The sequence below is a fragment of the Python bivittatus genome, unplaced genomic scaffold (assembly GCF_059951505.1).
Source record: "Python bivittatus isolate LINGU-HERP-01145 unplaced genomic scaffold, Pbiv_v1 ctg000220_np1212, whole genome shotgun sequence".
In the NCBI taxonomy this organism is placed as follows: Eukaryota; Metazoa; Chordata; class Lepidosauria; order Squamata; family Pythonidae; genus Python; species Python bivittatus.
In genome coordinates, this window is record NW_028277048.1 from 27637923 (window position 1) to 27660821 (window position 22899).

The 22899-nt window shown below is 37.7% G+C and overlaps 1 protein-coding gene across 8 annotated transcripts in view; it reads left to right on the top strand.

The window, feature by feature from the left end:
- Nucleotides 1–22899, top strand: part of STXBP4 (syntaxin binding protein 4) — a 102073-nt gene that overhangs the window by 1917 nt on the left and 77257 nt on the right. For 5 of the 8 annotated variants that reach the window (XR_015795713.1, XM_088138195.1, XM_088138196.1 and 2 more), the window contains exons 3-12: nucleotides 4420–4493; nucleotides 4690–4785; nucleotides 6119–6188; nucleotides 8052–8126; nucleotides 10517–10602; nucleotides 12588–12720; nucleotides 14746–14878; nucleotides 18204–18310; nucleotides 18672–18858; nucleotides 22044–22122. Coding sequence is in view for 7 of the 8 variants with exons in the window: in XM_088138195.1 (XP_087994321.1) it covers nucleotides 4420–4493; nucleotides 4690–4785; nucleotides 6119–6188; nucleotides 8052–8126; nucleotides 10517–10602; nucleotides 12588–12720; nucleotides 14746–14878; nucleotides 18204–18310; nucleotides 18672–18858; nucleotides 22044–22122 (1040 nt within the window). In the remaining variant the exon portion in view is untranslated. Of the gene's footprint in view, nucleotides 1–4419; nucleotides 4494–4689; nucleotides 4786–6118; nucleotides 6189–8051; nucleotides 8127–10516; nucleotides 10603–12587; nucleotides 12721–14745; nucleotides 14879–18203; nucleotides 18311–18671; nucleotides 18859–22043; nucleotides 22123–22899 lie in introns of those variants that run through there. The other 3 variants (XM_088138199.1, XM_088138201.1, XM_088138200.1) reach the window with 2 other exon arrangements.

Here is a 22899-nt window from a genome sequence, read left to right on the forward strand (position 1 = left end):
GAAAGTCCTCCAAACAGCTTAAGTAAACTAAAAGACCCCGTAGCCCAAGAAGAAAAAACAGGAGTCCTCTACAACATACAGTGTAAGGACTGTAACAACCACTGTGTAGGGCAGACAGGCAGAAGGCTAGCAGAGCGCATCCATGAACTCCAACTAGCAGTCAGAAGACATGATGAAAACTCCTTATTCTCACAATACATGGACAGACTCAACCACAATTTCAACTGGGAAACTGTGAGCATCCTAGACCAAGCCAAATCCAAAATGCTAGGGAATTCCTGGAAGCTTGGCACTCAGACAAATCAGCCATTAATACACATAGAAATAAACCATATTTACACATCGTTCAAAAGAGACAACAAAAAGCTAAGAAGGAAACAAAAAGACCAGGACTCATCCTCTCCAGCAGCCAACACACAGATAAGCAGGGATTAATACCTGACAAACAAACAGAAAACAATGCCCTAATCAAGGAACCACCAAGGAGAAAACCTCATCCCCATCAACACTGACAGGGCAAGCTTCTGTATATAAATAGGGAACAAACTCCACACTCACTAGCACTGATGATGTTACTTAGTTGGGTAATGAAACATCTTCAAGCAAACAACCAAGCTCAGAGAGCACCAAGGATTTCAAAGTAAAATACATGTTACTGTGCTTTCTGCTGTTCCACTTCTTGGTATCTTGTATCCATGGAAGCTCCACAGAGTGTCTTGTACGTCTATGTGTATTCTGAAGAATTACTGCATCCTTCTACCAGGAAGAGGTGGTATTTTTCTCTTCTTACTTGCAAATTAGTTAGAACATACAGTTGCCAGTATCAGAATGTTAACCACTTTCTCAGCATTATCTTATCCCCATTGCAGAGCTGCAAAAAATGATAGATAAATAGGTAAGGTAGATTAGAAATATAGAAAATGTGTCAAAAATCAAATCTAAAATCTGACCTTGAAGAGTTGGGAAGGAGACACAGGCATGCTAAAGTAGATCAATCTAAGCATTCTTGGTGACAATGAAATATTATATATACATTGTCACCAAGTATTGTCATATATATATAGCATCAAATTCATTATTTTAATTTTTTTTTTTTTTTGTACCTTTGAGTCAGTGTTGACTCCTGGTGACTGTCTGGACCAGTCCCTGCAGTTTTCTTGGCAAGGTTTTTTGGAAGTGGTTTGCCCTTGCCTGCTTCCTAGGGCTGAGAGAGAGTGACTGGCCCAAGGTCCCCCAGCTGGCTTCATGCCTAAGGCAGGACCAGAACTCAGGGTCTCCCGGTTTCTAGCTTGGTGCCTTAACTACTACACAAGACTGGCTGAATTATATGCATAGGATATATTGATAGATGTTTGCTTCCTTCATATACCAATGTAAACATAGACTTTTAGTCAACTGTTGACAGCTAAAATAAAAAGCAGGTGAGGTTGCAAGTTCTTGAACTACAGTGAAAGTTTTGAATGGAATCAGCAAGAATTTTGACTTGGAATTACAAGTTCTATTAGGTTTAGCCGATAAGTATCTAGCCCAATGTTCTGTTTTCAGTTACAGAAAACCAGATATGTCTGGAAGTAAGACATAAGGGGATAAGCATTCTGTGTAACTTTTATTAATGCCCAGCATTGACATTCAGATTGTAAGGAATTAGCTGGTAATTTGTCTATAGAAATGTAGTAGAAGATAATAATTGTCTTGCAGTATCATTCTGAATTTATCCTGCTCTCTTTTTCTGTGCCACTGTGTTCATGATGGATAGGTACTGGGGAGTTTTAGATGATTATAAGTTGCTGAGTAAGGAGTTATATTTCCTACATGTGCTGACACAATCTGATAGACATATTGTTTTAAATAAATAAAGGTAGTTTAAGTGTTATGCCAAGAGTATTATAAAGAATGAATCCTAGCATAAACAAAAGAAGTGATAGTTTATTATAAGTCTTCTAATGGATAGAAAGATAGAAAAATGATATATTAAAATCCAAAGAAAATGCAAGTAATCGTTATACTATTTAAAAATATAGTTCTTCACGCCTATTGAATTGTGCAGGGAAAACTAATCTTTGCTGTCATATGTGAATTATCCCATGTGAAAAGATTAACTGGAAAGAGAGACAACCCTGATGTTTTAGTAACATAAAGTATGATGGATATAAGCGTTATAACCACTGCTGAATATGAAACCTTTCAGTGCTTTTTAAGATGGATTTATTTCATTTGCAACAATTGTCTTTTGCCAGAAGATGAATGAAAACCAGAGAATAAGGTCTCTAAAATATGTTTCATAGTTAGACTTAGATAGCTGTTCCTAGCAATGGTCTGAAATGTTATCTAAACAGAGGTATTTTCATCTCTGCAATATGTAAAGATTATTACAGGTTTATTCTGTAGCAAGACAGTAGCAGTATGGGATTCTTACTCTTTTTGTTTAAATGGGGAGTTTTGTTGCTGTAATGGTGTATTATTTTAGAACTGTATATATATTTAATATTAGACTTTAATGGTGTTACTGCTGTGATTTTTGTGTACCTTACTCAGGTAAAGAGAAGTGACTCATGGATTTTTTATTAAAAGAATTTCCTCACTTACTGAAATTTCTATCCAAACCTCTCCCCTAGATGCTACATACGTATAAAACCTGTAACTTCTTTTGGATTTATTTCACAGAAACACAGAAATGAGGGGTTTCGGGGATTTTTGTTTTTTGTTTTTGTTTTGTCTTCCAGAACCTTAACAAAATAAAAAAATATTGATTATAAGTAGATTATCATTCAAGAAACCATTTATTTGTTTATCATTCAGTTACCAAAAATGATCTTGAAGAGAGAGGGGCAAATCATAATTGATTAAAATGTAGTCATAATATTCAGTGACAAAATGCAGCATACAATTACTTGTTGCTGTGGCTAGCATTATCATTTTCCACTTGTAAACATTTATGAAAGTATACAAAATGCTAAAATTCATACTTCTGAAATGCAGTTCATTCCACTTGGAATATCTTCTTTAGAACAATTCTGTACTGAATTATTGCTCTTACTAATATTATTTAGTAGGAGCCCTTTAGAACAACTTTCTAGTTTATTGAGGGGGGGGCTGTTTATATACAGGAAATAAAATGTTGCTAGGTAAGCAGGTCATGACTTCATTATGTACCTGTGTTCTTTCCCCCCCTTTTCACTTTCACTTTTTATCTTGATTTCATATTTTTTTAAAAAATGTCTAGTAACAGTCCAAGCTGATCTACCACTTCCCATCTTTCAGCTTAAGTCTGGAAGAATATAGAGAAGACATAAAAGCAGGCACCTATGTACTGCATAGGATTTTTACAGATCAGAGTGATGACAGGTGGCCGACAGCATAGATCAGAGGTACACAATAGTGTCCTTTATATTCATGGTACATGCTGCCTATCTACCTACTTTCTGTCTCTAGGAAGGTGCTGCCAAGGTAACAGTGTCCCAAGGAAATGTATCACATTTCTTTGGGCACAAAAGAGAGGGTGGGAAAAAGTTGCTCAGGGTGGGGTGGAATGACCATCTTCTAACTTTTTTTTTTAATCTGCTTCTTATCTTTTTGCTTATTTGTTTTGAATTGCGTTGGATTGGATTCTTTTGTTGTAAAGATAGTCCTCATTTAATGACTGCCCTGTTTAGCAACCGTTCAAAGTTACGACAGGGCTGAAAAAGTAACTGGCACTTATGACCATCACCACATCTCCATGGTCACCTGATCGAAATTTGGGCACTTCACAACCGGCAGGCGTTTATGCAGCAGCATCTCGTGGTCACATGGTTGCCGTTTGCATACTTCACAGCCAGTTTCTGACAAGCAGGGTCTATGGAGAAGCCGGCAGTAAAACTGGAAATCATGGTCACATGATGTCTCACTTAACGACCGCAGGTGATTTGCTTAATTACCTCAGCAGAAATGACATCGTAAGTCTGGCGCAGTCAGTGATGTTTTGGTTAACGACCACGTCATTTAGTAATGGAGTTACTGGTCCCAGTTGTGGTCGTTAAGTGAGGACTACTTGTATTGTGAGCTGCCCAGAGTTGTTTGGAGTCAGGTTGCATCTAAATAGAATTTAATTTAATTAATTAAATTAACTTCCTGAGCTCAACTGCAGGTGCATAGCTCCACAAAAGAATGATAAGAGCACTGCAGGAATTGAGCCTAATTTTGTAAACAGTGTTTATGTTAGTACACACCATCTAAATAGAAATGAAACCTCCTAAATGGGCAGCTGGAACAGTGAAAGGAAACAAATGAATTCAATCACTTTTTCATAACCATTTCTAAAGATACTTGTTTTTATGACCTTGAAGGCAGACATAATAGGCTCCATGTTTTAATTTTTAAAAACATTCTTTCATAAGTTGTATCCACTCTGAAATCAACCTTTTCTTTTCTATTTCAAAGGACCATTGTAGGCCCTCATGGAACCAATCGGTCCATACACCATGTTGCATTTTCAGACTGCCAAAATGGATTAGGTAATTAGATTACGTATTCAATTTACTCTAATAAAGTAGGAGTGCCACTATGCTGTTATGGGCAGGTGGTCCACTCTGATGTAGATGGGATTTGAAATGTATACAGTTATTTAGTAATTACCATGGTGTGTTTACCACAGTGAAGAAAATAAGAAAATAACCTGTTTATATCTTGCTTGTTTTGCTTGCTCAACAGGCATTAAAATTATTGGAGGCTGTCAAGATCAATCTGAAGAAGAGTATGGAATTTTCATAAAGGAGATATTACCTGAGAGGATAGCTGCTACAGATAGTAAATAATTACTTGTAATCTTCATTTGTGGCAATGCTGCTAAAAAAAAAGAGCTGTATCATTCCATATCTTGATTTTTCTATTTTTTTTAATTAAAATTCCACACATCCAGGCCATCTTCTCTTTCCTTCCTCTGCAGCACTCCCTCATTCTGTTCTAGAAATTCCTTCCAATCCTCTAAAGCAGAGGGAGATTACACAGGAGAGGCTGGGGCACCACATCCATAGTTCCACTGATGGAAACCATCCTATCAGTTGAAAAAATTCCTTGGATTTCATGCATTAGATTCAAGTGAGAGAAGTTTAGGCACACTATATACCTGATTTAATTAGGCTTGCAACTTCTCTCTGGATCATACATACAGTTAAACATGTTGGTGGGTAGGTTATCATGTTGTGAAAAAAGCTAAACTTAATCTGCAGGGGGATTAGAAGAAGTTACTTTTAGGTCCAGACAGTCATGGAGCGCTTTGGAGCTAAATTACATTTTCCTATCAGGTGTGTTGACCAAGTAGAGTGGGAAAGCTTCTCTAACCCCACCTTTTCTGTCCCCATTTTACTTCCCATAGTGTGGTGGATAAAGGACAGGAAGGGTGGAATGGATGGCTTCCCCCTGCCATCTCTGTCCATGGGGGCTCCAAAATCTGTTGGGCTGCCATGGACTTCTTTTTTTTTCTTTAACTTTTTTTACTTTCCTCTTTACTGGAAATGCAAATTCATCTTTTTATTTGCCTTCCGACCTCTTATGTATCAACTGGCAGGACTTCAAAAATGTCAGTCCCCTCTTTAACCAGGACACTGTTGACTATGTGTTGTTGGTGCACAATGGTAGGCCTTTACCAGCGGGGAATAAATAACCAGGTCATAGGAACACAGCTATTAATATTTAGTTCACTAATTCAGGGCAATAAGATGGGATTGAGGTATTATATAATAATAGGTATGTCATATAATAAGATTCATATGATAGTTAAGTTACCTCAACTATAATGTCCTTACATGATATTAGAAGGGCATGACAGAAATGTTCATGCAAAAATAGTAAAATAAGTGAAACATTAAAAAATGGGATAAAAGACTAAATGAAAATTACCTTAAATCATTATGAAGTCCTATATAAAGATATAAATAAAATAAATGTAGTCATTCAGTAGTCAGCTAGAAAGTAGCTAATTACTAATCTCGTAGCTGTGTCATACTGCTGAAAATATATCAAAAGTAATGTGACATTTTTTTGTCCAAGTGTTTTTTTTTTTTGGTGAGGAGTTTTTTTCTAAACAAAGCTTTGTTTTCTTGATGTAGCTGAATTAATTGTCATGATTTTTCTTTTCAAGATCAATTGTGTATTGGAGATTTGATTTTAGAAGTCAATGGCCAAAAATTATGTGGTGTAACTAATGAAAGGTAAGCTCTAACATTCAATTATAAGCATGAACTGGAATGGCTAGCATTTATATTTACCTATTAGTATTTTAGATCAGATTAGCTGCAGATATATATCAAGAAAAATGCCATTGAAGCTTACAGGGTTCTGTCTGCTTGCACTAGAGCAAAATGCCCAAAATGCGGGGAATATATGATCGACCAAGATATCTGTGGAACCAAGGTCCCATGGTCAATTTCTGAGAATACATCTTAAAAAAAAGAAAAAGAAAAACATAATTTTGAAAACACGGATAAATTGCCATTTCTGGACACTTTTCACAAACTTCCACATAGAGTGCATTGCAGCACAAATAGTCCTCATTTAGTGACTGCCTCAAGTAACTTTGTGACCAATGACAATAATAACTCTTCTTTTGACAAATAAATGTTATATCTAACCTATGACTGAATGTTGAGATATATTGTTCTGGATTCTTATCTTGTATTCTAGTTTCTTCTTGCCTTACAGAATATTAAAAATGAAAACATATATTAAAAAGTTTTAGGAATGTTCAAGGGTGTGGATTGCCTTCTTGGAATTAAATGGTAAAGACCAATAGTTGGGTGTCTTTAGCGCATTGATGGCATTCAGAGCTCTAAATGATCTCCAGTGGTTTTATATAGATGATATATATATAGGACAAGACAGAGAGCCCTGTGGAACATGATAGATCAATAATAGTCCCTTAGCACCTCTTGTTATGTGCAGTCCTAGCAGGAATGGCCAGAACTGTTGTAAGATAGTGTCTCCAAGTACCAGTCCTGCCAGATAGTTCAGAAAGATACCATAGTCCAGCAAATAGAAAGCTAGCAAGAGATCAGAGAACTAGCAGGATTGCACTTCCTCCATCTAGTTTCCAATATAAGACATCCATCAAGATGATCAAAGCAATCTTAGTTCCATACCTCAGGCAAAACTCCTTTTGAAATTGGTTCAGGTAATCAGTTTCATGCAAGTGTGTCTGGAGCTGTGGGGCCACTTAATCATATTACCCAGGAATGAAAGATTAAAAACAGGTCTATAATTACAGTTATACAAAATGGGCTTTTTTAGTAAAGGTTGTGTAACTATTTTAGTAAAGGTTGTATAATGTGTAAAACTATTTTAGTAAAGGTTGTGTAACAGTGTAAAACTGTTTTAGTAAAGGTTGTGTAACTTCAAGCAAATGGGAATATATCACTCCCTTAATAAAATAATGATCGCCTCTTTTAACCATGGGGCCAGTCCCAATCTGGCTCAGATGAGTGAGGCAAAGGACAAGCAAGCTGGTTGTGGCCTTCACCTCTCCACACATACTCCATCCACATCCTCAAGTTGAAAAAGAACCCTATGAATGGGACATTCCTATGACCTGCCCCAACACTAGACTCCAAATCAAAGTGAATCCAATCAACTTCATCTGCAAAGATCAATAACAATTGCCACAGTGAACTTCCAGCTGCTTGGGTCTCTTCTAACATCTTCAGGGATGAAATGCCACACAATATGAAAAAGCATCACTGGCTTGTTCCATGCAACCCAAGTCAGAAAAGGAAACCATCTTCACTATATCCACTGCCGTGAAGAATGAGTGCAAAATGACCTTTAAGGAGGACCCTAGTCTATGTTTGGACGAAAAGTTCCTTCACTTGTGCTTCAACGAGTCTGTCTGCCTGGGATTTTTAATCTCTAGAATCATGCATCATAGCCTCGTTATGCCAACATTTAGTATTGTTAAAAACACTGAATATGTAATCATTCAACTAATGGGAAACAATTACATAAAATAAATTATGGCAATGCTTTTGTAGCACCTCAGGGGAGAAATCAGTACATTTAATTCTTCATTTTTAACTTTTCAGAGCTGTTGACATATTACAAATGGCATCGGCAACCAATCACGTGTCTTTACTTATTGCCAGAGATGAAGATGCAAAGTAAGAAATGTTAAATTTCCCCAAGTCCTAGAAAATTATACTAGATCCAAGGTTGACCATAGATTTTGACATACCCCCATTATAATTGATGACTTTAATTTTCCCCCCTCTTTACTTGATCTCTTCCCTTAGAACTTCTTTTAATAGTGTGTGAACTTCCTTCAGCTCACTGCAAAAATGTATTAATAGTTTTCAAGTTTTCCTGCAGGCTAAAAAACAAACCAAAAAAACCCCCCATCTCTATCCTTTTTGAGAAAAGTAAATAGCAATTGTTGCCACTTTAATAAAATCAAAAGAGAAGTGAAATTAGATGAGAATCATAAATGTATGTAGATGATTCCTGCTGTCTGTTCTTGAAAACTGAAGTCTGAAACTTTGTTTTCCTCATCTATGAGTTTTAGACTTGCGGACTTGTAGTCTATCAAATCAATGATTGCAGCAGGTTCACTGATAACCCTATCTTATGACCTTTATGAATAGAGTTCTCATATAGCAGCCTTCTCCAACCTGGTGCCTTCCAATGTCTCTAGACTACCATTACCAATATTCCCGGCTAACATTCCCAATGGCCTTGCTATGTGAGGATTCTGGGAGTTGTATTGTTCGCATTATCTCTGGAGGACACTGCAGAGTTGAAGAAAATTGTTGTTAGACAATCACGCTAATACAACATTAGTCTACATTAGATTTCCCTTTTTACTATTACAATTCTGCTAGCATGGACGTATACATGTTTCAATCTATCTTTGCTTGCTTGCTTGCTTGCTTGCTTGCTTGCTTGCTTGCTTGCTTGCTTGCTTGATTGCTTGATTGATTGATTGATTGATTGATTGTTAATACCTGTGAGATCAAACTAGATATTATCTAAGCAAACTTGCTCACCAAGTTAACTGGCAATTGTAGGAAAGGAGCTCCTGTAGGGAAGGTTCTGTATGGATAGGAGGGGGATTCATCCCAACTTGTGCAGGATTTCAAGCTAGTTTTCTTCTAACCAGGCCTTTGCCTGATTTTAAAACCTGGCTAACCCCTTATACATGAAAACAGCTTTTAACAACCGAATGCACAAATGCTTGTTCTCAAGGATTAGAAAAAAATGCTAGATATGCAAAATCTTGAACCTGTGATCAAAGAAAAAATTAGAGACATTCAGGAAGCAAAAGACAAGAAAACTAAATATTGAAAATAAAGAAATTGGTTTTGTTCCTTCCTATAATGGGGGTTGGAGCATTCTGCCTTTTAAACTCTAGATTAACATTTAGCAGTGAGAAATACTGGCTACGGTTACTTTGAAAGAAAAATGGCTAATTTCCTCTAATATTTTAAATAACACTATGCTTCTGGGCACTCTTCATTGTGTAATTGCCAATTATATGCAAATGGATTTCTTCTCTTCCTGTTCTGTAGATTGGAGATTCTTAATCTGCTTCTAGCTAAGAAAGGCTGACCTAGTTTTTTTTACTAACCATCTTGAATAATTAAAACCCATAAGCAGTTTGGGCATTCCAGCAGATCTCACTACAGAACAGAATTAGACAGAATCTGTTGTTGTTTTTTAAAGGTCTTCGATCAATGCATTCTAAGAAATATCAAATGATGTATCATATCATCAACTTAAGGCCCTTCGAACAGTCACTCATGCCCTGGTCATCTCCCATATAGACTATTGTGATGTGCTCTACATGGGGCTACCCTTGAAGAGTATCCAGAAGCTTCAACTGGTCCAGAATGCGGCTGCACGGATGATTTTAGGTGCATCAAGATCAGCACATATAACAACTTTGCTCTGTGAGCTGCATTGGATGCCAGTTTGCTTCTGGGTCCAATTCAAGGTGTTGGTTATCACCTTTAAAGCCCTACATGGCATGGGACCAGGTTACCTAAGGGACTGCCTCTCCCCTATGACTTCAACCCATCCTACCCGGTCATACAGAGAGGGCATTCTACGGACCCTGTCTGCAAGAGAATTTCATCTGACGGGGTCCAGGAGGCGAGCCTTCTCTGCAGCAGCCCCTGCCCTTTGGAACACCCCTCCCCCAGAAGTGAGGTTGGCCCCCTCCCTCTTAGACTTCAGAAAAAAACTGAAGACCTGGTTTTGTCATTATGCAAGGGGTGGGGATGGGAATAGTCGGTTTTGGGGATGGCTGGTTCCCGAGTCTTACCTTTGACCAATATTATCTGGTCACAGGCTGCAATAATACCACCATCGCTTGGATTTTATCATATTTAATAATTGTATCTTATGCTGTATTATTCATGTTTTTATTGGTTTTAAATTGTTTGGTTGTGAACCGCCCAGAGTCCCTCCTTATGGACTAAATAAATATAAATAAATAAGTTTATTTATAAATAAGTTTATAAATAAATAAACTTGTTAAAAATTATTATTGCAGGAAAGAATTTCTGGCCTTGATGGGGAGGTACAGTTCACATAGTAACACAAACTCAAGAAGGAATTCCCCAACACAGCTCCTAGCTGGTAAGAAGTTGGTTATGTTTTCACTGTGCAGTATAAGAGAACAGTAGAGAATGCTTCATAGCCTGATGGCCTCCATTAATATTTCAGATTGGTAGAGATGCTTTCACGAATTGGAAGGTAGACCTTTAACCCGGATTTTATGGGCTGATGTTTGATGGACAGAAAGGACACTTCAGTTCAATCAAGATTTTAAATATATATTTCTTTATGGGACTGAACAAGATAGTAGTAGTGTCATAGTGCCCCCTAGGGGTCCATTTGTATATTTTCAAATGTTTGGTGGTTTGAGAACATATTGAGCCTGTAAAATGTGCCATGTAAATAATTAACTGTATTCTCAGGCAATCAGTGTCTTTCACTGCTGTGTTATGATTGTACCACAGTGAGAAGGAAAGCACCAATTAGCCAGCTGTTCAGCACTGTTTCAGGCCCCAGAATCCTATATCGCGCATAGGTTACCATGTTGTGTGCCAATTCCAGTCAATTCCCTCCACTCTAATATGGGAAACAGTTCAATCTCTGGTTTACTTTTTAAAAGGGAGAGAGATTAATTTTTGATAACTTCTATTTTGTGAAAGTGCTTACAGGTTTATTTATTGCCCAAAGAATAAAAGATTTGGATCACTTAGAAGTTGCAGATTGGAATTCCACTGCAAAGGATGGTTTCTGGGCCTGTCAGCTTGTGGTAGCTGAATTACAGTTGGTCCTTGCCTTTTTCCCAAGGAGCTCTTGGTAGGATGATTCTCCCCACATCCCATTTTCTCTCACTGTAAGGTAGTGTAGGTTGAGCTTCATAACTGAATGGTGATTTGAAACTAGGTTTCTCCAGCCCTAATCCAGCAGTCTGCTAACTTATAATTCTGTCTGTCTTACTGGAGAGCCATTTCTGCCCTTACAGGTGGGCAGTGAATTAGTATGAGAACACTCATAGGTGAAAATACTGTTTAATGTGGTGTCTTAGTTTTAACTTGAATGCAGACATTCACTACGCAGTAAAAACAGCCCTGTGTATGAATTCAGTGTTTAGCAGGTTCCTCAGAATTGTGCATGCTTGTGCAACATATTTTGTGGTTTAAGGCTTCTCATATGTTCCACCTCTTTGCCTATACATGGATGGTGGTGTGGATCCATGCCTTCTGGTCCTTCCAGCTGCTCATTCTCCTTTTTCTTCATCCCACTCCCACCCATGTTGAATGTGGATGCCTTAAGAGAAAAACAATACAAGAGCAGCTGCTCATGTGGAAATATTAGCCATTCTAGACTAGGTAATTGGAAATAAATGAAAGAGATATAGAAAAGGCCTCTTCCGTTATATGGCCTCCTCCCCCCTACCCCAACCTTCCTGGAGCACAATGGACTGAATAGTGACATAAGCCAGGAGTGGGGGGAGAGACAAATTATACAAATGGCTGAGATGTGCCGGGGAGGGGGGAGTCCCACCTTTTTGTAATTAACAGAGTGGGCTTTGTTTACTTAATTTAGCTTTAGTGCTTAGACCAGTGTTGTCCAAACTTGGCCACTTTAAGATGAGTGGACTTCAACTCCCAGAATTCCGCAGCCAGCCATGCTGGCTGGGGAATTCTGGGAGTTGAAGTCCACTCATCTTAAAGTGGCCAAGTTTGGACAACACTGGCTTAGACTATAATTTCTGTATATTTCCACTTTAAAAAGGCATGGAATTATACTTCCAATTTGGGGGTATTGGGGATGCAGCTGGAGGTTGCTCCTGAGGCTGTAAAAGGTGCGCGGGGCTGTATTCAGCCCTGGAATGGCCAGTCTCCTCCCTTCCTTGATGTCAGTGAACTCACTTGAGATGTGCATAACAAGACATTGTGGCTCCTGGGTTGGACTCCATTTTTCACCTCTACTCTAAAATAACAGAAGGACTGAACTAGGCCTGGCCATCTTTGTGGTACTGAGCAGTTGCTTTCTGTAGAAGTTACTTATTTTGTCTCTGTGACTCTTTTTCCCCCCCACCTTCTGAGGTAAAGGTGTTGATAGCTTTTCTTCAGGACCATCTTCAAGGTCAACGAGTCCTCCGCTGTTGCATCCAAAGGACATTGTGATAAGCCCCTCAGGGAGGCCTGCTGTGGTAACTTCCCTTCAAGCTACCACAAAGTAAGTATTGAAGTTCTAAAGTATGTTTTTCATGGAGAGTTTGTGGGAAAGGACAGGATGCGGGGGTCAAATCATAGGAACATTATCATTTCCAAAGCCTTCCTTTTAATCTAGGATTGTGAGCTGTCCGTACTGAAAGAAGATCCTCAGAGAGACATTGGTTTCAATCTTTGTTTTATATGCTTGTTTTCTCTGTACAGAAAGTGAATTAACTATGAAGAATGTCATAGCCAGGCTGTGCTGCCATTCTCTCTAGTTTATTCCCAATTATTTTTCTTAAATGGTCTCAGTTTTTAAGAACATATAGGAAATTGTCTTATGTCAGTTCAGAGCTAATCCTTTCCATCTAGTACTGTTAGGCCTTTCCTGTCACCTGCTCCCCAATCTTTTAAACTCGAGCCCCTGAGGATGGATCCTAGCCTCCATCCCTGACCTATGACACTTCCCCAAGGCCTTTCTTTATTTGCTTCTTTTCCCTTTTCAAAATAAGCAAAAAAAAAAAAAAGGAAGTCTTTCTCGGAGTAGATCCTGAGGGCTGAGAGATACCACAAATTCCTGGCTGGGTACTCCCATCCATGATCCTTTGTAGATGCAGAAAAACTTTGTCTATCCCCATTTTTCAAAACCTGGAAAAGAAGTAATGATGTGGTCACAGTTGCTTAGCAACTGTGCTTTTCTTTCGTGGACCCAAGTAAAATTCCCAGCTTTTCTCAGCGGCGAGCAGACACATATCCAGGAGACAACAGCAAGGCCACACATAATTTCTGGGATTGATAGTGAAAATCACCCAAGAGCAGGAAGCCTAATGGGTTCCAAGAATGGTGTCTGTAGGCATATTGGCCTCCATGACTGCCATGCTGGGGGGCCGAGGACTTAAAACACCCTTGCTGGAAGTAGTTGCCTTGCCAGCCACTCAGAGCTTTGTCCCCTACGATACAGTATTTAAACCAACATTATTGAAAAGACTTGTGTCCCTGCTCCTGTTCCCTAGGTTCCTGGCTCCTAACCGTACCTTGCACTACTGTCTGCTTCCTAGCTTCTGATCCTTTGCTACCAGTTCTCATCATCCTTGTATTATGGACCACAGGTCATTTTCTTGATGTCTTGCTGTCAAGGAGTTTCCAGAAAAATATATAAAATGTCTGTTTTCTTTGGTCTTGGTTTACCACTAAACTTCATCAAGTTCTTTGATATTCCTATCAGTACAAGTTTTTATAACGCTCCGTTTTTATGCATGTAGAAACACGTTGCCCAAGAAATCTGCTGCCTGAGGTGAAGAATAAAATGCTACTTTGCCTGATTCCACATGAGATGCCCATCAGACCAGGAACTGAGTCCTAGCAGATGGCAGTGTAGTTAGATGAAATGGGGTAGACCAAGTGATTTTGCCTGACAACACCATCTTCCAACAGCTCATTTAGGAGAGATGCCTTATATTCTAATGGAGGCCTAGAGACAGGTTGCTTTCTGGCATGGTTTTTGTTATGCAGTTGCCTTACCTGAAACACAGCATTTATAACGGAGAGGGGGCAGTTCTGGATAAATGTCTTTTATTTGTTACCTTCCCTTCTATTCCTACCACTTTTTAATCCTTCTTTTAACCCACAAATCCCATTAAGCAAATGAAGAGAGAGAACTCCATCCAGATATAGCAAGTTGCAGCACCCAGAGTAAAAACTGAGTTTAAATGTATATTCATTTGCCACATTCCAAAGGCATACGGTAGTGGATTCTTAGCCCACTGGGAAAAAAATAGTCTTTACAGAAATAGAATTGCACAAGAGGCCCTGCACCAAAGTTTCCATTTTGCACAGGGCTACTTGATTCAACTTTCTGTTTTCAGCTGCATTTAAGAAGGGGGGGGGGGAGAATGGGGTCTCCTGCTTAATACTCCTAAGCATACCAGACATCAAAGCATGGCTATAAGAAAACAAAAGGAGATTTTGCTGCAAGGTGTTCTTTGTGTTTGTTCTTAGTTTCCCAGTCACTGACCTTCTAAAGCTAACTTTGTTTCTTCTTCTCTAGTGACAGCATATTTCAGATTATCAGTGTTTCCAAGGAAACGGGTCTCGGCCTGCAGGTTGTAGGAGGCATTGACAAGAATGAAGGGCCCTTGGTGTATATTCTGGCAGTCGTTCCTGGAGGTGACTGTCATAAGGTAGAGAAGGGAAAGAGGTCTTGGGAAGATGGGTTCTTTCTCTGCTTTTCTCTTTACAGTCCAAGTTGGAAGTGAGGGCCATTGCCTGGCATCTGCTGAAGTCTTGGAAATGTTTTTCAAAATTAAGATGAATCTCTTATTTAGAACAGCAGTGAACCTATTGCTAGGTCCCTCTGAATTTTGCCTCCCCCAAATAAAAAAGGGCACAGATTCAGTCTCACCATCATGGTTGCCATCTTGACAATCTTGACAATACCCTGTGGATACCTCTGATGTTAGATTTTTCTGACAAATATTTGCAACAAGAATGTATCAAAACTGGAGTATAATCTGGGTTGATCCAGGAATTGCCTGGGATCAGTTAGCTATCAGTACAAAGTCGTCTTCCTCAATGCAGACATTTTACCAGTGAAATGCTGTTTGATTTGATGTTTTCATTTTTCTTGTTCCATTGTGCTTTGTGTTTTAAAGTTTCATCCTATGCTTTTAAAAGAGATATATCATTTTATATATGATATAAAGTCATATGTATTTTTGAAATTCCCTTGATTTTGATTTTGAAAAGGAGCCATATTGTGTGCACTGATCTCCCTGTATCATCTGGATAGCATCCAAGTACCTGAAATGTCTCATTAAAATATGGAGTAGGTGGTGACACTTGTCTCTGTGCTTGAAAGCTAAGCAGGGTCAACCCTCCTTAATTCTTGGATGGGAGATCACCAGATAATTTCAGGATTGTGGGCTAGACTGGGAAGTTGAAAGACATCATGGAAGAAAGCAGTGACAAAAGCACTTCCATATTATTGTCAAGATAACTCATGAGTCAAACCCAACTTAAGGGTTTCACTTTACATATGTTTAATTTACACCTTATTACAACAAGAATATAGACAGCTGTTGATAAGTTAATTCCCATTTTCAAAACTTCCAGATCTCTCTCTGCAACCAGAACTCTCTGGTTGTTTATTTCAATATATTAAGGTAATGGTATTTTCTATCAGTTTGGTCCAGAGTTGGTGCCAGAATTGGGCAACCTGGTGCACTTCATATGTTTTGGGCTGCATTTCCTATAATCTGTTTTTATGTGCCATATTGTCTGCAACTGGTAGATATATTTTGTAACATTCAAATGGAATATATTCTATTTGCGTTCATTGCCACAAGAGGTCACTATTGTTGCTTGTATCAATATGCATTAGCACAGCCTTCCCCAACTTAGTACGTTCAAGATGTGCTGGGATTGCAGTTCCCATGTTGGTTGGAAATTCAGTGAATTGCAGTCCCAACATATCTGAAGAATGCCCAATTGAGGAGACTATGTTATAAAAGCTATAGAGGGCTAATCAAAAGAAACCTTAAAGAACCATCCAGATGCAAGTGCTCAATAATATTGTAGCTGAAGTTATACATCGACATTTAAAAATGCAACCAGTTGGCATCTTCTGGACCATAGGAATATAGAATGTTATTAGAGACAAAAATAAAAATGGTAAACACTGACAATCTCGCAACTCCTGTTATTCCTTTTTTAAAGTATCTTGCTTCTTGTAGGTATAACTTCCTTTATTTCTTTTATGATGTCTTACTGCTGCATGCATGCAACACAGAATCTCTTTAAGACAGAAACCCCAATTTATCAGCATAGTACCTTGCTACTGATGTAAAGAATCTCTCTAGTACTACCCTGAGAACTAGCCAATTCTAAATTAGCCTTCTTCAGTCTGGTATTGACTACAAATCCCTGACTGAAGGCTGGTGAAGGCTGCCTTAAATTATTGATATAAAAATCAATCCATCATGTTTGTATTTTCCTGATCTTCACTGAAGTTGTATGTGTACTGTAGTCATTGACAGCAGAGCTTTTATTCCCCATCCCTTTGATAATAAATTAATCAAGCTCAGAGCTGGATTAGCTAGTACAGAAACTCTCACAGATTATTTGTGGCTTAATTCTGTAACTATCATCTGTAGTTTAATGTAACCTTAACCCTAATCCTCTCAGAGCTATTATTTAGGCAAATTAAATAATAAATTATTATTTAATTTGCCTAAATAATAAAATATTATTATTATCCTCTCAGAGCTATTATTTAGGCAAATTAAATAATAAATTTATTATTATTATTATTATTATTATTATTATTATTATTATTATTATTCCCCTATCTAATACCAAATCGATTCACCAAGGGATTGATGTTAACTTTCCCTTTCCAATATATTCCCTACCAACTTTTATGAAAATCCTCCTGACTATTTGTAGTCCCCAGCTTTGCTGGATAGATTAGGAAGCATGGAGAAAGTCTACATAAAGCATTATTCTGAGCCCTGGTGAGTTCCTAACTTCATTTTCTTCTCTAAAGGTATAAAGCAAGAAGTTGGTACCATTCGTGCGTCCTTGTTTATCCCACCCCAGACAGAATACAGTCTTCTGCTTCTTATTCAAGACAAACTAGCAGTATTTTGAATGTCTGGTATTACAGAAAATAAGATTCTTGCTTCCTTTTAATTCAGTAGAAAGAACAACTGATTCTAAAAGAAACCAAGGCATGGAATCAAGTAAATGTTTTTTCAGAAACATATACAATATGGCAAGATTTCCTGGAACTACCTTCCATGTGGTATAAACATAGTCACCTTCAGTGCCAGAGAAAGATGAGAGTTATTTCTCCCATTCTCTCTTTGGTTGGAGGATATACTTCAGAGGGCAGTAAGGAGTTTATATCCATTTTCTTTTAGGAGTAATCAAGCATACTTCTGCATTCTGATTAATAGGTGAGAGGCTGCATTATATCCTTTAGGAGAAAATGTAATTTTGCTATCATCCCCTTTCCCTGCATGCAACATTAGTTTATATATTGAAAAGTACCTAAGCTTTTGGAGGGGAGAAAGTGCTCATTCGGACGACAAACCCCAGTTGCTCAGAGGTGAAACACAACATTAGTTTTATCATATGAACTGCCTTTCAAAAACATTTTTTGCTGTATTAGCTACTCAACTTACAGAGGACATGTTATATTACCTGGCTTGCTATTAAGTTCCACATGCCACTGTTTATTGGGAAGACCTACTCATGGTGAATGAGTTAAAACAGAATGCTTTGGGAATATGAGCATAGAACAGAGCAAGAAACTAAAAGCTGTTTGTTAAGGCAACATCAGTTGTATGTATCAGCCCTCCCCTGCCCTTTCACTCTTTCTTTTTCAGTCGGACTGATAATAATTTAGCTTCCCTTCACAGTTATAGATTTACAGAAGTTTTCATTAAGCTGTTTGAACTGGTTGTAAAAATCGGCATGAAATCCTGTCCTCGTTATTCTTGTTAGGATGGTCGACTGAGACCTGGAGACCAGCTTGTATCTATTAACGAGGAATCATTGATTGGAGTCACTTATGAAGAGGCAAGAAATCTAATCAACAGAACAAAGCCGAGGTAACCACTTGTTACAAAACCAAACCTCTGAACATTCTTTTTCATAGATTAAATTTATGCATTTAGCTCTTAAAATTGTCAAAAGAGTTTTGGACAAGTGCTTCTGAAAATGTGTATATTTTCCTTTAGTTTTTCTAAACACAGTGTCCAAGACATAGAATATTACAAAATTAAGATCTTTACAATTAAAATACTTGCCTATCATATCAAAACCACTAAAAACAGGGTAATAAATTTTTATCTTACTGAATTTTATTTATTTACTAAATTTGATTTGCTTCCTGAATAGCTAGAAAGCTACAAAGAGGTCTTTATTATTACTGGAAGGATTCAGCATATGATACCTTTTTTGTTCATTTAGATCAAATACCTCTTGGGAGATAGCTTTCGTCCGACATGATTCTGGTCCTGGTCAGGTGGAAAATATGCAGCCATTCTCCAGTCTGCCAAGTTCAGAGAGATATGGACTACAGAATAATCTACTGAGCCTCAGTCCAACATTGTCTTCTAATAAGAATGTTGCTGCCGAGAAGTCTGTTCTGAATATGGCAAGTTTAACCTGTCAAATAAAAGTTTTGCTTTCCTTAAAAAATTGCTTTGCTTTGAATAAGATCATTATAGTTAGGCACTACTAGTTCCTGGCTGATCTCAAAAACCTGAGCAGGGGGACTTATATAGTACTTTGATGGGAAATCATTAGGAAATAAGAAGGCTGTAGGCTAATCAAGGAATAATAATAAAAGAAATCTTGGAGGATGGCAGTGCCAAGCAATCTGCACAGCCATCCCCATGAAGTCAACAGGAGTTGAGCTCATTTTAAAGAGGACTTTACGGTTTAGTTTTGCAAAATACATGACAGACTCTAATAAAAAAATTATATAAAAATCAGATTTCTTGCAATGTTGTACATGCATTGACTAACTTTATGAACTTAGAAGCGACTATTGTCTTCTGTAAGTGCATATCCAAATATTTCCAAATAGGTGAGCATTAATTTGCATAAGGTAATTCCTGAGCAAGATTTTAAAAAGCAGTTCTTCCAGCTTTTCTAGATGAAGGGCATTAAAAAAAAAACTTTATTTTTAAATGTATATGTCGTCCAATTCCCAGTGACTCTTTTGTTTATTGCTAATAGGTAATAGGAAAAGAAAATCAAGTCATAAGCAAAGAAGATGGGATTACTGATGCAAGGCAACTGTAAAGTTTTATGTATGAGGCACAGCTTTTATATAAGAAGTATTTTGTTTGCAAACACCCACTGTTCATTGATTATCTATCTATCTACCAGCGCTTTCAAGGCAATTTGCAATTTAAAATAGTTTATCCTAACATAATAATGTACACTTTCTGAAAAGAAGACAGAAGAAAAACAGAAATTAAGAAATTAAACAGAAATCAAACTAGTTAAGAGCCAGCTCTTCATTCTCATTATTGCCAGCTGAATAGGACTGGGTGTCATGCTTTGTTTCATTCAGTTGCTATCTTTGTTATACACTTTTCTTTATGCAGAAAGCTTTCAACAGAAGAAAGTAAGGAAATTCTATATATAACTATCAAATGATCTAATGAGCTAGATAAATTATACATCTTCAACTTAAAACATCTGGCTACCAGCTAATTAGTACTATCACAAATAATGTCTTTGAACTCTTGGCTTGCACATGGCCCAATTCACAGAAATATCTTGTTCTGTTTGGGTTGGCTCTCTCCAACCTTATGTCCTCTGTATATGTTGCATTTCAGCTCCCAGCTGACATGGTTTTTGCCATGTTTCTTGGAGTATTATGTGGGGCGTAGGTTCAACATATCTGCAGGACACCAGGCTGGGAAAGGTTGCTTTGGATGAACAAAGTGGCTGCCTGAATTGTACTACACAAGGTGGGCTCATATTTGCCCACTTTAATTTGCTTTATGAAAAAATCTCTGAAAAACATCTTTCTTTCCTTTGAGGAAAAAGTCATTTTCATTTATTTTTAAGGTATAAGTAGCAACATTAGTCTGACAAAACAAATGAAACAATGGGTTTGTGAAAGATATAAATTAATATTCAAAATAATTGATCATCTATATCAACTTTTAAATTAGATGGCACTTCTCCTCTGGACAGATGTTCACAGAAGAGATATTTTTGAATAGGATAAAGGGGGAGTGTATGTCCTAGGAGGTGTGGGCTGCTTTCTCCATTATCAGCATACTTCCTTTATGGAGAAATGTATCTATAAATAGAAACATGATTTCATCTAGGCCTTCTGGAGAAAAGCAGTGCATAAAAAGCATGCTCCTCTTTAAAATAAAAATTCAACTAAAGGCATGCTGCATTTCTCAGAGAAATTTCAATGCACAGAATAATACGGTTATGCAAAACTTTCAAAAGAGATGCTTTACAAGACCAGGTTCCTGTATGAAGCAACTTTTTAAATGGATAAAACAGCTGTATCAACTACAAGACTCGTGACTGCCTCAAAAGCTGCTTCTACATGCTTCCGTATCTTGTGGATGCACAGCCATTTTGCTTCATGGCTTTGTACAGTCATAGAGGCCTAAAGAATAATGTTTTATTCCACCGAGTGGTCCAGTTTGGTTTTGTGTTTGTTTTTGATATTGACTGAGAAGAGCCTTGTGCTAGGTTAGAGTAGAATTCCAACTCCAATGCAAGTCCCAGGAAGTGAGCTCCATTGAATTGTTGGAATCTATGCATACGGTTATGCATGTGATTGTACATTTATTTAATGTACAAATTCCAGCACCAGAAGAAAGAACAGAAGTAGGGAGAAAGCAGAAAGGATATTCTACAGATTTATCAAGCTGTGTTTGAGAAACTCTGCCTTCAGTGTTTCTATAACACATGCATGCAGTTTTAATACATTTGCATAAGTAATGTAGAACATGGTGTTTATTTTTAATGGCATTAATAATTTCTAGCTTCTTAAGAATTGGCATGAAATAGTGAACTCCTCAGTGCTGCAGGTTTAGTTAGAAGGTCTGGAGAAATGCCTTCATCTGACAGGTTGTAGATTACTTAATGCATAGTTCCATATGCCCATATTTACCTTTACCTTTGGGCAATGAATTATACTCAGTGCTGTTTTGGATCACTTGTACTCAAAATTATCACTTAAGCATTCTGTGTGTGAAGCAACCAAGGGAAAAATGATATGAACTAGCCCAGATTTGAAAAGCGATGGAAGAGTCAGTAGCATATAGTAAATTGATTGAAAATGTTTCTCAGCGTAGAATCTAACAGGTTGGTGGGTTCCTTAACTAGGATCTCTCAGATAAAACCGCCATGTTAGAAATCCTGAGTGGTTCTTGGTTTGATTGACTTGGTTATCATTGATTGACACAGGGTTTTGATAAAGTTGCCTGTTGTTTGCCCTGTACTTGCTCTGCTCCTTCCATGGGGCTGCATCATAACATTAGATGAAAAGTATTTGCAGAAATACCCACTTTTTCTAAACCTGTTTGAGGGGGAAAAATCAATACTATCCAAAGGTTCTGCTAATCTTTATTCTATGGACTAAGATTATGGTGGTAAAAGTACTCAGTTGGCTTTATAAGCAGACCTTAATAGTTGTTACATTAAACTTGTTGGGCATTAGGCAAAATGTAAGCACATTTTGTCTCCATAAAAGGCAAATAATTTGGCTAATAAAAACTTGACATTAGTATTTAGTCTGGACCCAACCTGCTTCAGCAAACGGTACTTCCTAATGTTTATGTTTTTCTTTCATAGATGAAAACTGGATTCAAGAAAGGAGAACAATTTTCAGCATTTTCTACAGACAGCAGTTCCATTGATGTATCAACTGGGGGTAAACGCTTATTCATTTGTTCACTCTCTCTCTCTCTCTCTCTCTCTTTGTTGTTGTTATTACTTTTCACATGAGTTTCCTTTTCTTTAAAAAAACACTATGTGTGCCCTTTCTTTGATAATGTGAATGAAAAAATGAAATGAATGAATTGTTGAGGGATCTTTTTTCAGTATAATGACAACTGAATGAGGTTTGATTGTCCTTGTTTGCAACATTTGCTTGTATAGTGTAGCTACTATATGGCACTTAAACTGACAGACTGTGGTTACAAATCTCAGGGTATAGTCCAAACTTTAGTTGTACCAAAGAAGTTGCAGTATGGCAATTTAGACTTAGGTGAAGCAAGCAGGCCTTTGTGGCCAGAGTATGGATGGGAAACCATATACACTGCTTTAAGTTTCATGATGGAAAAAATATGAGATATGAATTGAATTATGAGATGCTTTTCAAAGTACATTGCAGAGAATTTGGGGATCCCAGAAAGTTATAAGGGGTTCTTCTCTGAAAATGCCAGGAGCTGTGGGCAAACATACTCATAATGACCGATATTCCCTAGAATGGACAGTTGAGTACGTCCGAGGATGCAGCCGTGTTCCAGCAGCAATTGTTAAATCCAGTAAGCCTGGCTGGAACCCTGCCTGGACTGAGACTGTGTCCTTATATATTCCCAGAACTTCCTGCAATCCACAGGAGTTCAGATTTTCAAATTCCTCTAGGAGCAGTCAGGAGTTGAAATTATTGATCCAAAGAATAAGACTTTCTGAGCTCAGATTAGTA